General features: G+C 37.2%; 1 protein-coding gene across 3 annotated transcripts in view; it reads left to right on the top strand.

Moving 5' to 3' along the window:
- The window catches only part of ZEB1 (zinc finger E-box binding homeobox 1), a 181,430-nt gene extending 166,119 nt beyond the window's left edge, over positions 1 to 15,311 (top strand). For all 3 annotated transcript variants that reach the window (XM_055334529.1, XM_055334528.1, XM_055334530.1), the window contains exons 6-9: positions 2,374 to 2,479; positions 8,834 to 10,641; positions 12,486 to 12,666; positions 12,784 to 15,311. In XM_055334529.1, coding sequence (XP_055190504.1) covers positions 2,374 to 2,479; positions 8,834 to 10,641; positions 12,486 to 12,666; positions 12,784 to 13,379 — 2,691 coding nt within the window. In that variant the 3' untranslated portion in view covers positions 13,380 to 15,311. The remainder of the gene's footprint in view (positions 1 to 2,373; positions 2,480 to 8,833; positions 10,642 to 12,485; positions 12,667 to 12,783) is intronic.
- The last annotated feature ends 201 nt before the right edge of the window (positions 15,312 to 15,512 follow it).

The raw sequence follows: 15,512 nt of genomic DNA, 5'->3' as shown, positions 1-15,512 counted from the left end.
GAAAAGTCATGCTAGGACTTAATTAAGCATTTCCATGTATTATTAATTTATTCGTTAAGCAAACATTTGTGTTTCTATTACATGTCAGGCCCTGTTCTAGCTGATAAAGGCACAATAGTGAAAAAGATAACCAAGGATCAAGACAGTGGGGAACATATATTAGCAGGTGATATAAAATATAAGAACAGATAGTGTGAAGAAAAATAAAGCAGAAGGTAGAAAGTTGCAACTTTTTTAAGGTTAGGGAGACCTTCCTAAGAATGGGACATCTGAACTAAAATCTGAATGAAAGGAAGGAGCCAGTCATAGGATGATTGGGGGGAGGGCGTTCTGGTCAAAAGGAACAGAGGGAAACATGAAAAGGCCTTGAGCCAGAAGCCTGCCCAGCATCCACAAAGGATAGCAAGGAGGCCAGTGTGAATAAAAGGCAGAAAGATAGGTAAGGACAGGAGGGATCAGGGGCCAGATGATATATCCCCTTGTATAGACCATGATAGAGACTTTGATTTTGTTGTACAATGTGACAGGGAAGCCTTTGAAAGATACTGAATTTTGTCTTTATTTTTTATTTTTAAGGGAACACTGGCTGTTGGGTGGAGAGTAGGTCAAGAAAGATAAGAACAGAAGCAGGGAGACCATTTAGAGGCAGGGAGACCATTTTGGAGGCTGTTATAATCCAGGCCAAACGTGGTGGCTTTGAAATCACTGGTGGTGACAGATATGACATAATGATGAATGTTAAATTCAGAGTATATTCAGATGGCTTTGTTGATGGATTGATGAAGGGTGTTAAAAGAAAGCGAGGAATCAGGTGTTACCCCAAAGTACAGGGCCTAAGCATAATCAAATTAATGAAAATGTCATTCACAAAGACAGGAAACACCAGAGGAGGTGCTCTCTGAGGGGCAGTTAAGAGTTCAGTGTTAATTGTGTTAAGTTTCACATGCCCATTGTGTTCCAACTGGCAACATCAAGGACACAATTGTCTATGAGAGTCTAAAGTTAAGGGGAAGAGGTCCAGAGATACACCATTGGGAATTATCACCATATATTTGGTGCTTAAAGCCATGGGTTTGGATGCAGTAGAGCCTGATACATAGTAAGTATTCCTCTTTCCTTCCTGTATGAAAAACAAAAGAAGGGAGATTCCAGCTAGAGTGAGCATAAAGCAAGTAGTACCTGAATTAATAAACCTTTGAAGTATGGCTAGAATCTTAATAATCATAATTGTAGGGAAATATAGCCAAGAAGGAATAAGTATAAACCAAAGCAAGGAGTAGAGAAGAGTAGTATATGTACAAAACCCAGGACTCACTAAGTGACTATGGCATGAACTTCTTATAGGGAACTGGTGAAGGATCAGCCTGGAAACTCAGGTAAACTTGGAATATATAAACTCAGAATCTATATTCAGGGTTAATGGGGAGCCTTTGGAGGTTTATGAGCAATTGATGGTTTATGAGGTTTATGACAGAATTCAATTTAAGCATTCCTCTTGTATGATTAATCTAACAAAGCCAAAAAGCAGAAACAGACTCATAAACACAGAGAACATACTGGTGGTTGCCAAAGTGGGGGTGGGGGGAGCAAAACAGGTGAAGGGGAATGGGAAGTCCAGGTTTCCAGTTACAGAATGAACAAGTCAGGAGATGAAGGATACAGAATAGAGAATATAGTCAATGTATTGTGATAGTGTTGTATGGTGACAGATGGTAGACACTTGTGGTGAGCACAGCATAACATATGGAGTTGTTGACTCACTGTCTTGTATGCTGACACTAACTTAACATTGCATGTCAACTATACTTGATTGAAAAACATTTCTTAATAACAAATTTAATGAATAAATAAAAGTAAACAAAGTAATGAGATCTGGAAAAAATCTAAGAATGCAGAATATATTTGAAATATATAAAAGTGGGAATTTGACAGAAAGCCATTATAATACTCCATACTTGAATGAAAAGATGGAAGTATTTTTTAAATTCATCAGATTAAAGTACATTCTGGAAATAGCAAACTCTTAAGCAATAGGATAAACTACTGGAAAAAGCCTGACCACAGAAGAGATAATCTCTAGTTTCTAGTAAAGTATATATTATCTTATTTGTGCTAAATAACTATATTACTGAATAAAGTATGATTCTAATACTCTAAATTAGCAAATGGAGATTTTTCTGTATGTCAAAATTCTGTTCCCACTATCATTTCTTTTTGGTAATATTCCAAGTGTTAGATTTTTGTGACTGCCTGCCGCAATTTGAGGCCTTTGAGAAGCAGAATTCACCAAAATACTACTTTTAGCAGATTGGCTATTCTTTTATGTCCAAAGCTTTTTTGCTTTATAATTAAAATATCAATTCTTTCTTACAGAGACATGTGACACAGTCCGGGGGTAATCGTAAATTCAAGTGCACTGAATGTGGGAAAGCTTTCAAATACAAACATCATCTAAAAGAGCACTTAAGAATCCACAGTGGTAAATATTTGTTTTCTTTCTTTACCTTGAATATCATAGCACATGTGGTAATAAATAAATCTATAACATGTGGTCTATACACATGGTCAGAAACTTCTTGCTTTTCTTACAAAGACTAACCTGGAGAAATTTTCTATTTATAAATGGCATCTTATTGGAGTCTTAATCTTTAACTTAAACATATTAAGCTAATATAATATGACATACTCCAAATTTCCTAATTAGGATATAGCATGTTTTAACAAAAAAGTACAACTTTCTTGAGCTTTCCAATGAATGCTAGTTTCATTGCCTCTTTTGCACAATTAACTAGGGAATGGAAAAGGAGATAGAAGTACAGTTTGCACAAGAAAGTAAGGAGGTGAAGATACTCTTTACATGAGAGAAGTAAAAATGTAAACTCCAAATAGGAAGTGGTCAGGGTGATTTGGAGTCACCCAGGCAGAGCAGCATTGAGAATTTAAAAGAAAACTATGTTCACCTGTCATTTCACCTTTCTATTTCACATCCTTTTCTAAATTATTACTTACAAAATGATATGTGAAAAAATATGCCTGTTTTAGAAACTTAGACCCAAAAAAACTGTATGTGCATGTCTTTAGAGGCTCTACTTCAACAAAAGCTATAGCAAAAACTGGGTAGCATCTTACATTGCACTGTGACGTCTGTTCATCTGATTAATTTTGGTATGTTGTTTTAGATTTAAATAGTAGTGAAAACACCTATTTTCTAATTAATGAGAAATGACGGGTATCTGCACATTACTTATTTTGTGAAAATTATTATTTTGACATCTCACAAACATTCTACAAAAAAAGTACAGCGGGTGGCTTTGTGAGGGATGACTGGTGATACCTGTTTTATTTTGGAACTACATTTTTAGAAGTTTTACTATCTTATTCATTGAGGGCTAAGTGTTAAAGTTACCAATTTGTGTAAACCAAGATTTTTGCAAAAACATTTATTTTCACATTTTAATATTTCTGAAAAATAAAAGTTGTCTTTTGCAGTCTGGCACAAAATCCTATTTCTTAGCTCCTGAGTTACTGAAAAATTTTCATCAAGAATATATTTTGGGGGTTGCCCTGGTGGCTCAGCAGTTTAGCACTTCCTTCAGCCCAGCACCTGATCCCAGAGACCTGGGATCGAGTCCCTCATCAGGCTCCCCGCATGGAGCCTGCTTCTCCCTCTGCCTGTGTCTCTGCCTCTCTCTCTCTCTCTCTCTCTCTCTCTCTCTCTCTCTCTCTCTCTCTGTGTGTGTGTGTGTGTGTGTGTGTGTGTCTCATGAATAAATAAACAAAATCTTGGAAAAAAAAGAATATATTTTTGATGACCTGCTTTCTTACTACAGATGATTTGAAGTTGTTGATAGGGAGATAACTAATTCAGGAGACTTTTCTTAAATGTTGAGATTGGGGTAGAGGAAGGAAAATAAATTTTAGAATAAGACTCATGTACAAAATCATTGTATATAGGAGGATCTGTCAGACCCATAGATAGTACAGAATTGGGAAGCATGGAACATTCTAAAGATTGAAACAGGACTAGAAACAGGAAGTTGGTATTTATCACAAAATTCTGCATTGATATTCAAAAATCAGTCTCAGAAGAGTAAGGAGCTATCGTCTGTAGTACTGACAGAAAAATTTTAGGAGTGTAGCTGGTCGAGAGCTTTATATAGGCTTGTTAACAGCATGCTGGTGCTGCTGCTGAAGTGGCTGATTACAAATTAGGGCACATCGTGGACATAGTGCATCCACTGTACTCTACACTGTCTGTTCATTATGTGCATATATGATAGTCTTATCCTTAAGGTTACTTAAGATGAGGCTTGTATATCTCATGTTTATTCCAAAGGGAGATTTCTGAGTTTAGATGACTGGGTGTCCTCCTAGGACTGGACCAGTCTGTAAGCTTTTTGAGACTGGTTCTTGATGAAATAAATACAGAAATTGAAAGTAATTTAGAAAGTATTATATGAAGAAAATGCTGTGACAATTTTATTATATTTCATACAATATTGATTGTATAGTAGATTGGAAATTTAAAACAGAGAAATGAATATTAAAAAAGTCACTATCTGGTGAACACAGATAGTTTTGAAAGTGCGTTTAGATCACTGAATAATGGATGAGCTTCATATCCTTCAAGAAACCTCTGTAATCTTTTTCTCGGCTGAGTTTTTAATCAGGATCTTCAAATAATACTCCCTAAAATTACCTGGACTGTTACTATCTTCTGATACTGCCACTAAAATGAGCTCTATGGAGAATTAAGTGTTTTAGACATCATCTGAAGTCCTCATGTGAGAGTTGAGCTCTAATGAGGAGTAGGTCACCTCACCTCCACTCAGAGATGAGACACAAAAGCTCCTGCTCCCCGGCCTCTGTTCCTCCCCAGAAAAGAACTGGGGTTTGTTCCATAGTCCTAGGAACTTTAGCCTGGAAAGTTTTTACATCAGATGCAACCAAACACACACCCCAACCATTGAAAAAAAAAAGAGCATTCATAGGACATCTGACTTTTTATAGCATGACTTCCCCTCCAGGGTTTGACAGTCGCCAGACAGACAGATTAGGTAAGGGACTTCAGCTATAAACCATAAAGCTATGAAGTTAGAAACGGGGTTTTCCAACAAACATAGTGAATTTGGCTTTAGAACAATTGCTCTGCACTTTCTTTCTGGCAATGACAAAATATCAGGTAATCCCCAACAATAATAATAATAACTAGCATTTATTGAGTACTTAACTATGTACAGCCACATTTGAGTTACTTGTATACATTAACTCATATAGTCCTAAACAATAGCCCCATGAGATAGATGCTATTATTTCCTCTCTTTCTGCTGATGAGAGAATGGAAGCTCAGAGAGCTTTATTTTGTTAATAATTTTTTTATTTATTTATGATAGAGAGAGAGAGAGAGAGGCAGAGACACGGGCAGAGGGAGAAGCAGACTCTATGCTCCGGGAGCCCGACGTGGGATTCGATCCCGGGTCTTCAGGATCGCGCCCTGGGCCAAAGGCAGGCGCCAAACCGCTGCGCCACCCAGGGATCCCAGAGAGCTTTAATTAACCTCTCCAGAGGCACTCAGCTAGTCCCTGGCAAAGCCAGAGTCTCAGTGTAGGTATCCTGACTCCAAAGCCATTGCCTTAGCCACTGTACTCCTCTATCTCCCTATTTAAAGATAAAAATAATCTATGGGGCGCCTGGGTGGCTCAGTCAGTCAGCCATCTCCCTTCAGCTTGGGTCATGATCTCCAAATCCTAGATTGAGCCCCTGTCAGGCTCCCTGCTCAGCAGGGAGTCTGCTTCTCCCTCTCCCTCTGTCCTTTGCCCCAGTTTCTCCATGCACTCCCTCTCTCTCTCTCAAATAAGTAAAATATTTTTTTAAAGATAATATATATCACAGAATCTTATATTCTGAGTGTTTCTAACAAGAGAACCAATATATAGCTCATCTAAAAATGTTATACAACAATTTAAAATGTATTCCCTTGTATTACCTGCCCTTGAAATTTACCTGGTTCACTTTGAGTACTGAATCATATTTCAGGCGTCCCATTGGAAAGATAGTGATAAACTGGAGAATTTCTAGAGATGAGTCAACAAATGGGTAAGTGGGAAGAGTTCTAAACCCCATGTCCTATGAGGAGTCTTTGAAGGACCTGGGTATATTTAATCCACACAAGGGAAGTTTAAGGTTACAGGTGACAGCTTCTCATCAATTTGGAAATCTGATGTTTAGAAGAAAAGTTAGACTTACTCTGTGTGGCATCAGAGGGCAGACTAGGACAGGAAAGTAGGCATTATAACAAGCGAATTCTAGCTTAGTACTCAACCATAATATTACTTTTTAAAAGAATCACTAATATGTATTGAGACCACACACAGTTTTGCTATATTGTCTTATAATTGCGTCCCAATGAGGATGTATCTACACACCAAAACACTGAGGCTTGGAAAGATTAAGAAAATACTAAGTGACAGGGGCACCTGGGTGGCTCAGTCAGTTGAGTGACCAACTCTTGATTTCGGCTCAAGTCATGATCTCAGGGTCATGAGATTGAGTCCTGCATGGGGCTCTGCGCTCGGGGCAAGTCTGCTTATGATTCTCTATCCTCTTCTCCCTCTCCCCTTTCCCCTACTGTGTTCTCTTGCTCAATCTCAATCTCTCTCTCTCTCTCTCTTTCTCTCTCTCAAAATAAATAAATAAAATCTTTTTTAAAAAACTAGTGGCAAAAGCAGGTTTTGAATCCAAATTTATGATCCTCAGCAGAGCCAAACTAGACCATCTTCCATAGAGCAGTCCAGCAGGTAGTAACCTCCCTTTAATAAAAGAGGTTTAAACAGGAGACTAAAGTCAAGAATGTTAGAAAATGAACTTTTACTGTGTACAAGAGGGCTTCTTAGATCCCTTCTACTTCTAATATCCAATTCTTGAAGTAATTTGAGAAAATACAACTCAACTTTTTAAAAACTTTACAAAACTGAAATTACTTTATTTTTTTTTATTTTTTTAATAAATTAATTTTTATTGGTGTTCGATTTACCAACATACAGAATAACACCCAGTGCTCATCCCGTCAAGTGTCCCCCTCAGTACCCATCACCCATTCACCCCCACCCCTGCCCTTAGAAGAGCTTACATTGACTTTCTCACTACTTTCGTTTTATAAAAATAACAGGAGAGAAAGAGCTTTATCTTGATACTGAGTAGATAAAAAGCATCACCATATTTCATAATTTTGCAATTAGCCATCCATTCATCTAAAAAAGGTTTATTGAATATTTTTTGTGACCTACACTTCAATAGGTACAAGGCATAAATGACACACAAGACTCAAGTTACTACCCCATTGAAACTGATAGTCTCTAACCTATAAGTTATAAGTGAATAAACTATAAATATAAATTAAAATTAAGGTGAAAAATTAGGGTTTTTGAAAGTATTCCATTTGGTTCCATACCTCTCAAAATGTTTTCACCAAAGTATCCCTAACAGTCAACAAGAATAATAAATGCCTTATATGTTGGAAGGTCTAGAGAGGCAACTTGACAGAAGCCTCTACAAACAAGGAGCTTCTTTGATATTGTGAGGTTTTTTTTCCTAACAATTCACATGAATGTTGTATTTCTCTCCATAGTATAAGCTGTGTTTTGATATTATAATGTTTTAAATTACTGTAACCACTGTCACTAAAATTGAAACTACAAGAAAGCTTTGCATACCCTCTAGAACATTGCCTTATATCTCCAGGAGTACGTGCCTCCCAGTTTAATAAACCAAGGCTTATAGCAATACCTCATATTTAAAGTTTTCTTCCCATTGAGAAAGATCTTTCAAGGAAACCTTAAAACCTTATGGATATGGGAAGGATAGTTATTTGTACTTGTTAAGTCTTTTATAATCAAGGCTTTACTTACTTTTCTTTCCTCTAATATTAATTTCTCCTGCAGATGGTTAAGTGTAGTAAAATATAGAAAAATTATATAAATAGGTGAAATAGGTTAAGAAAAAAAATCTACTTTGAAAGAGTAAATGTACATTTGACCCTTGAACAATAATGCAGGGGTTATGGGAGCCGACCCCCCATGCAGTCAAAAATCTACATACAACTTTTGACTCCCCATAAACTTACCTACTGATAGCCCACTGCTGGCCAGAAGCCTTACCTATAAGATAAACCATCAGTTAATGCATATTTTGTATGTTGCATATATTATATACTATATTCTTACACTAGAACAAGCAAGAGAAAAGAAAAGGGAATTAAGAAAAATCAGGGACACCTGGGTGGCTCGGTGGTTGAGTATCTGCCTTCAGCTCAGGGCATGATCCCAGCATCCTGGGATCAAGTCCCACATTGGGCTTCCTGTAGGGAACCTGCTTCTCCCTCTGCCTCTGTCTCTGCCTCTCTCTGTGTGTCTCTCATGAATAAATAAATAAATATTTTTAAAAAAGGGAAAAAAATCATAAGGAAGAGAGAATACATTTACAGTACTGTAGTATATTTATCAGAAAACATCCACATGTTAAGTCAAGCCATGCAGTTCAAACTCATGTTGTTCAAGGGTCAATTGTAATTAATTTTGGCATTTGAGAATTATTTGAAGTTTTAGAGGTTAGCAGGAATATTATACACACATGCTGAGAAGATTCCCTTATTGTTTAGCACAAATACTAGTCTTCATAACATTTACGTCAGTTTTGAACTTAAAATAATTCTAAATAAAACTGTATTGCAAGATACATGTTAATCTCTTTTAAAAGTGATAGTTTTAAGGAAAATGTGGACACATAAAAATTTATATGTAATAATTGAGCGAATATGATTTTTTCTGTTGTTTAGGAGAGAAGCCATATGAATGCCCAAACTGCAAGAAACGTTTTTCCCATTCTGGTTCCTATAGCTCACACATAAGCAGTAAGAAATGTATCAGCTTGATGCCTGTGAATGGGCGACCAAGAACAGGACTCAAGACACCTCAGTGTTCCTCACCATCTCTTTCTGCATCCCCAGGCAGTCCCACACGACCACAGATACGGCAAAAGATAGAGAATAAGCCCCTTCAAGAGCAACTTTCTATAAACCAAATTAAAACTGAACCTGTGGATTATGAATTCAAACCCATAGTGGTTGCTTCAGGAATCAACTGTTCAACCCCTTTACAGAATGGGGTTTTTAGTGGTGGTGGCCCATTGCAGGCAACCAGTTCTCCTCAGGGTGTGGTGCAAGCTGTTGTTCTGCCAACAGTTGGTTTGGTGTCTCCCATAAGTATCAATTTAAGTGATATTCAGAATGTACTCAAAGTGGCAGTAGATGGTAATGTAATAAGGCAAGTTTTGGAGAATAATCAAGCCAGTCTTGCATCCAAAGAACAAGAAACAATCAATGCTTCATCCATACAGCAAGGTGGCCATTCTGTTATTTCTGCCATCAGTCTTCCTTTGGTTGATCAGGATGGAACAACCAAAATTATCATTAACTACAGTCTTGAGCAGCCTAGCCAACTTCAAGTTGTTCCTCAGAATTTAAAAAAAGAGAATCCAGTCCCCACAAACAGTTGCAAAAGTGAAAAATTGCCAGAAGATCTTACTGTTAAATCAGAGAAGGACAAAAGCTTTGAAGGAGGAGTGAATGATAGCACTTGCCTTCTGTGTGACGAATGTCCAGGAGATATTAATGCACTTCCAGAATTAAAGCACTATGACCTAAAACAGCCTGCTCAGCCTCCTCCACTCCCTGCACCAGAAGCTGAGAAGCCAGAGTCCTCCGTGTCATCAGGTGGAGATGGCAGTTTGTCTCCCAGTCAGCCACCTTTAAAAAACCTCTTGTCTCTTCTAAAAGCATATTATGCTTTGAACGCACAACCAAGTGCAGAAGAGCTCTCAAAAATTGCTGATTCAGTAAACCTACCCCTGGATGTAGTAAAAAAGTGGTTTGAAAAGATGCAAGCTGGCCAAATTTCAGTGCAGTCTTCTGAACCATCTTCTCCTGAAACAGGCAAAGTAAATATCCCTACAAAGAACGATGAGCAGCCTCAATCTACAAATGCAAATGAACCCCTGGACAGCACAGTAAATCTACAAAGTCCTCTGAAGATGACTAACTCTCCAGTTTTACCAGCGGGATCAACCATCAATGGTTCCAGAAGCAGTCCATCATCCCCATCACCTCTAAACCTTTCCTCATCCAGAAATACACAGGGTTACTTGTACACAGCAGAAGGTGCACAAGAAGAGCCACAAGTAGAACCTCTTGATCTTTCACTACCAAAGCAACAGGGAGAATTATTGGAAAGGTCAACTATCACTAGTGTTTACCAGAACAGTGTTTATTCTGTCCAGGAAGAACCCTTGAACTTGTCTTGCGCAAAAAAGGAGCCACAAAAGGACAGTTGTGTTACAGACTCAGAACCAGTTGTAAATGTAATCCCACCAAGTGCCAACCCCATAAATATTGCTATACCTACAGTCACTGCCCAGTTACCCACGATCGTGGCCATTGCTGACCAGAACAGTGTCCCATGCTTGCGAGCACTAGCTGCCAATAAGCAGACTATTCTGATTCCCCAGGTGGCTTACACGTACTCAACTACAGTCAGCCCTGCGGTCCAGGAACCACCCTTGAAGGTGATCCAGCCAAATGGGAATCAGGTAAAGAAAAGGCCTCCATCCTAAAGCTATTTGGGAAAATAAAAATCAGTCTCTGGAGAGCTGAGCAGGTTGTTACAAACTGTCTTTTTTTTTTTTTTTTGAAAGAAAATAGATGAATGTTTGCTTTAACTTCCATAGCATCACACCTTTGGTTTCTTACCAGTTAGCCCAAGGTATGGCTATCAACTCTAGTTGTGTTATTCTGCTGTGGAAATGACAACTCTCAGTGAAAGACTTGACTATCTGAAATTTGAAACAGAAAAGAAAAATTGGAATATTCACCAATTGGAGTTCTGTTTTTAGAGTTATATTCCCAAATTAGTAACAGTTTCTGCTGTATGATCATTAATACATGAAAATACATTCCCATTCACAGACCTTTCACACCAGCAAAACTGAGATACTACTTTTTATGTGTTAACACCTATGTTTACTAAAGGGTTTAATTAATCAAGAATTAAGTATACAATGAGCTCATCTAGTGAGTTTGCTCATCATTTCATGAGCTGTAAACTAAAACAGCATTTAGTCATAATTAATATATATGAATCTATAGATGCATTTTCCTCTTAACCTTCCCCCCCAAAATCTATGATATAGTTTTAGATAGAATGATGATTTTGTGTGACTATTGTGCAGCTCATTGTCCAAATGTTTTCTAGGTTACTAACCATGATGTGCAGCCCCCCCGCCCATCTTTTTCATCAATTTCTGATTGAACCTAGAGATAAACACTAGAATACTAGAGATGTTTGATCTTTTATCCAAATATTTGCTATAAGTAGGTGCAGCCAAAATAATTATAGTATCCTGTTCAAATGTGTACTGCTGCTCTTTTCCCCTTAAATATTGCTATTGAATAAGTTTCCTGCAGTCGGTTACTCTTGAAAAAAATTGTCACACGACTAATTAATTCATCTAGACTCTTATAAAACACTGTGCACACCTTTGAATAATAAAGGGGGACCCACCAACATTCACATAATCATAGGACCAAGTCAAACAGCCATGAAAGTATCAAGTTCCTTTAGCACAAATGCAGCTCACAAATGACCCAAGCAAATGGCTGTGCCTCTCCCACTTTGCTCTTAAGAACTGTTGTGAAAAACCTTTGAGCTTTTAGAAAATTTGTGAGTTTAGAGGGAATAGAATGGAAGACTTTAGGAAAGATGTAAGGGTCTCGGGAGACCCAATCCCACTACCAGTCATTGCTTACCTACATGAGAGCTCCCTGCACAAAGATTTACTTTGTCTAACAAGTGTTCTTATTTCAAAATATAGACCTCCCCTGCATTGTTTTGCCATCTGGTTCCTTAGAAAAGTAGTAGAGCAAACCTCTCTCTTTTCAAAGAAACCATAGTGGTCAGTTCATAGACCACTGAAGTTCTGGAGGATACAGGTTAAACACCACCTTTAAAAAACAGAATCTTAGTTTTTTCTTATTAAAACCCAGAAGGAAAACAGTGAAGGTAAATGATGTGGTTAGAAATTAGTAATTATGTAGCAAACTCAGTAAGTTAATATTTTCTTCAAACTTCTCATAAAGTAATAATTCATTTGGAGCCAGGTAAATTTTGTTACTATACATTTTACATTCTTTCTTTTCCTCAGTTGATCACTTGTTTTTGTCATGTGACCATGTTGCCCCCAACCTCACTTTTTGTCTGTATCCACCCCCACCTAGCATCTAGCCCCACCCTTCCAGCCAGTCTGCAGTGATGAGTATGCTTGCTTTGGTCAAGCTATTGAAAGTATAAATCAAAGTAGTTTTTTTTTAACTTGTGCTTTTATATAGGTCTCTTGTTTACCTTTTAATTTGAAAATAAATTTTCTTCTTCCTTTAGGAGGAAAGGCAAGACACTAGCTCAGAAGGTGTATCAAATGTAGAGGATCAGAATGACTCTGATTCTACACCACCCAAAAAGAAAATGCGGAAGACAGAAAATGGAATGTATGCTTGTGATTTGTGTGATAAGATATTCCAAAAAAGTAGCTCATTATTGAGACATAAATATGAACACACAGGTATGTCAATGAACCTGACAACTTTTGAAAAATGACTCTCTAACCCTTTCCCCAAACTGAAGCACCCTCAAAAGCCTTCTGAGGATTTTGTTTCATGGCTGTGTTCTTATTTTGCAGGTAAGAGACCTCACGAGTGTGGAATCTGTAAAAAGGCATTTAAACACAAACATCATTTGATTGAACACATGCGGTTACATTCTGGAGAAAAGCCCTATCAATGTGACAAATGTGGAAAGCGTTTCTCACACTCTGGGTCTTACTCTCAACACATGAATCATCGCTACTCCTATTGCAAGCGGGAAGCTGAGGAGCGTGACAGCACCGAGCAGGAGGAGGCTGGACCAGAAGTCCTGGCCAGTGAGCACGTGGGTGCCCGGGGGTCTCCCTCACAGGCCGACTCCGATGAGAGGGAGAGCCTGATGAGGGAAGAGGATGAAGACAGTGAAAAAGAGGAAGAGGAGGAGGAGGACAAAGAGATGGAAGAACTGCAGGAAGAGAAAGAATGTGAAAAACCACAAGAGGAGGAGGAAGAGGAGGAGGAGGAAGACGAGATGGAGGAGGAGGAGGGGGAAGAGGCAGAGAATGAGGGAGAAGAAGCAAAAACTGAAGGTCTGATGAAGGAAGATGAAGCTGTACATCAAGAGAGCAACTTAGAACAAAAAGTAAGCAAGAATAGTGAGCAGGTGTCTGAAGAAAAAACAAATGAAGCCTAATAGTTTTTCTAGAAGGAAAATAACATTCTAATTGGTAATGAAGTTTGTTCTATATTATACATGCTTTTCATGGAAACACAGTAACCTGTATACTGTTGTTTCTCTTCACTACTGTGTAAAGTAAAAATTTAAAAAAATACAAAATACAAAAAAAAAAAAAAAAACCACACACACACACACACAAAAAAAAAATCCGGGTGTGCCTGATCTCAGACCTAGTAATTTTTCATGCATTTTTCAAAGTTAGGAACAAGTTTGTAACACGAAGCAGATTAGAAAACTTCAATGACTCGGAAAGCAAAGATTTAACAGGTTAAAGGAAACTGATTAATTAGATAAGCATCTGGCATTGTTTCATTTTGTCAGTATTATCACTCTTATGTTGGTTTATTCTTAAGCTGTATAATTGGGAGAAATTTTATAATTTTTTATTGGTAAACGTATGCTAAATCCGCTTCAGTATTTTATTATGTTTTTTAAAATGTGAGAACTTCTGCACTACAAAATTCCCTTCACAGAGAAGTATAACGCAGTTCTAAACCATGCTAACTACCTTTTATAAATTCAATCTAGAAGGTAGTAATTTCTAATATTTAGATGTCATAGTGGAGTATTATCATTTAAAGTGTATTGTTAGCCTTAAGAAAGCAGCCAATAGAAGAACTGAAGTTTCTTACTCATGTGGTTTAAAATGGAGTTCAGAAGATTGTCGTTGAGTTCTGATTGCAGGGACTAACAGTGTTAATCCTGGGAAGGGTAGCAGAGTCGTCAGAATCAGTGTTCGCTATTGTGTTTGAGTATGTGGTGACAAATATGAAGGATATGATATGAAGCTTTGTATCTCCTTTGGCCTTAAGCAAGACCTGTGTGCTGTAAGTGCCATTTATCAGTATTTTCAAGGCCCTAACCCGCCTTTGTTCAATATGTGGCCTACAATAACTAGCATTTGTTGATTTGTTTGTTGTATCAAAATTCCAAATAAAACTTCAAACCACTGACTCTGTCAGAGAAACCTAAACACTGGGACATTTCATCCTTTAATTCCTCAGTATTCATTTTGTGTTAATTGACTTTCAAAATTTCTCTACAGAAATGAAAGGGAAATTTTCTGATCTGCTCTGTCCATGTACTTGCGTTTCAAACATGGACATGCCATCGTTATCTGGCTCATAACTGTTTCCAAATGTTAGTTATTATGGACCGAGTTTATTAACAACATTAGCTGATTTTTACCTATCAGTATTATTTTATTTCTTTTAGTTTATAGATCTGTGCAACATTTTTGTACTGTATGTCTTCAAACCTGGCAGTATTAATACCCTTCTTACTGACATGTACTTTTAGTTTTAGAAAACTTTTATATTTATGTGTCTTATTTTTATATTTCTTTATTTATTACACAGTGTAGTGTATAATACTGTAGTTTGTATTAATACAATAATATATTTTAGTATGAAAATTTGGAAAGTTGATAAGATTTAAAGTAGAGATGCAATTGGTTCTCTTGCATTGAGATTTGATTTAACAGTATTATGTTAACATTTATACTTGCCTTGGACTGTAGAACAGAATTTAAATGGGAATGTATTAGTTTTACAACTACAATCAAGTCATTTTACCTTTACCCAGTTTTTAATATAAAACTCTTAAATTTTAAAATTCACTGTGTGACTAATAGCATGATGCTCTGCAGTTTTATTAAGAGATTAGCCTAACCATAAAACTCATTTCCTTAGTAAGCCAAATTAGGATAACCTTATATAAACAGTGTTGGGAACAATGTTTAACATTTTGTGCCAATTTGTTCCTGTATTCATGTATGTAAGTTACAAATCTGATTCTTCATTTTTCAGTTCCTTGTTACACCATGGTCATTTTCTAGTTTTTTACCAGACTCCCCCATCTCACAATAAAATGCATCAACAAGCCTGACCTGCTGTCATTCTTTTATTATCAAGATTTTCTTTGGAAATCTCTCTGTGAAATGGGGTATTGCACAGTCATCCTGTACTCGATTTCTCTTGGGCTGAATTTGAGTAAGAAATTAAATGTTTTAGACATTCACCATTAAGTCATGGACTTCCCCATAGCTAAATGTTTCTGGGAAGATCAGATTTGGCCACTAAAGGCTTC

This window comes from Nyctereutes procyonoides, unplaced genomic scaffold (genome assembly GCF_905146905.1).
Source record: "Nyctereutes procyonoides isolate TBG_1078 unplaced genomic scaffold, NYPRO_anot_genome, whole genome shotgun sequence".
Taxonomy (NCBI): domain Eukaryota; kingdom Metazoa; phylum Chordata; class Mammalia; order Carnivora; family Canidae; genus Nyctereutes; species Nyctereutes procyonoides.
The sequence above is the reverse complement of the archived record's forward strand: the minus strand, read 5'-3'. Positions and strand labels throughout refer to the sequence as shown.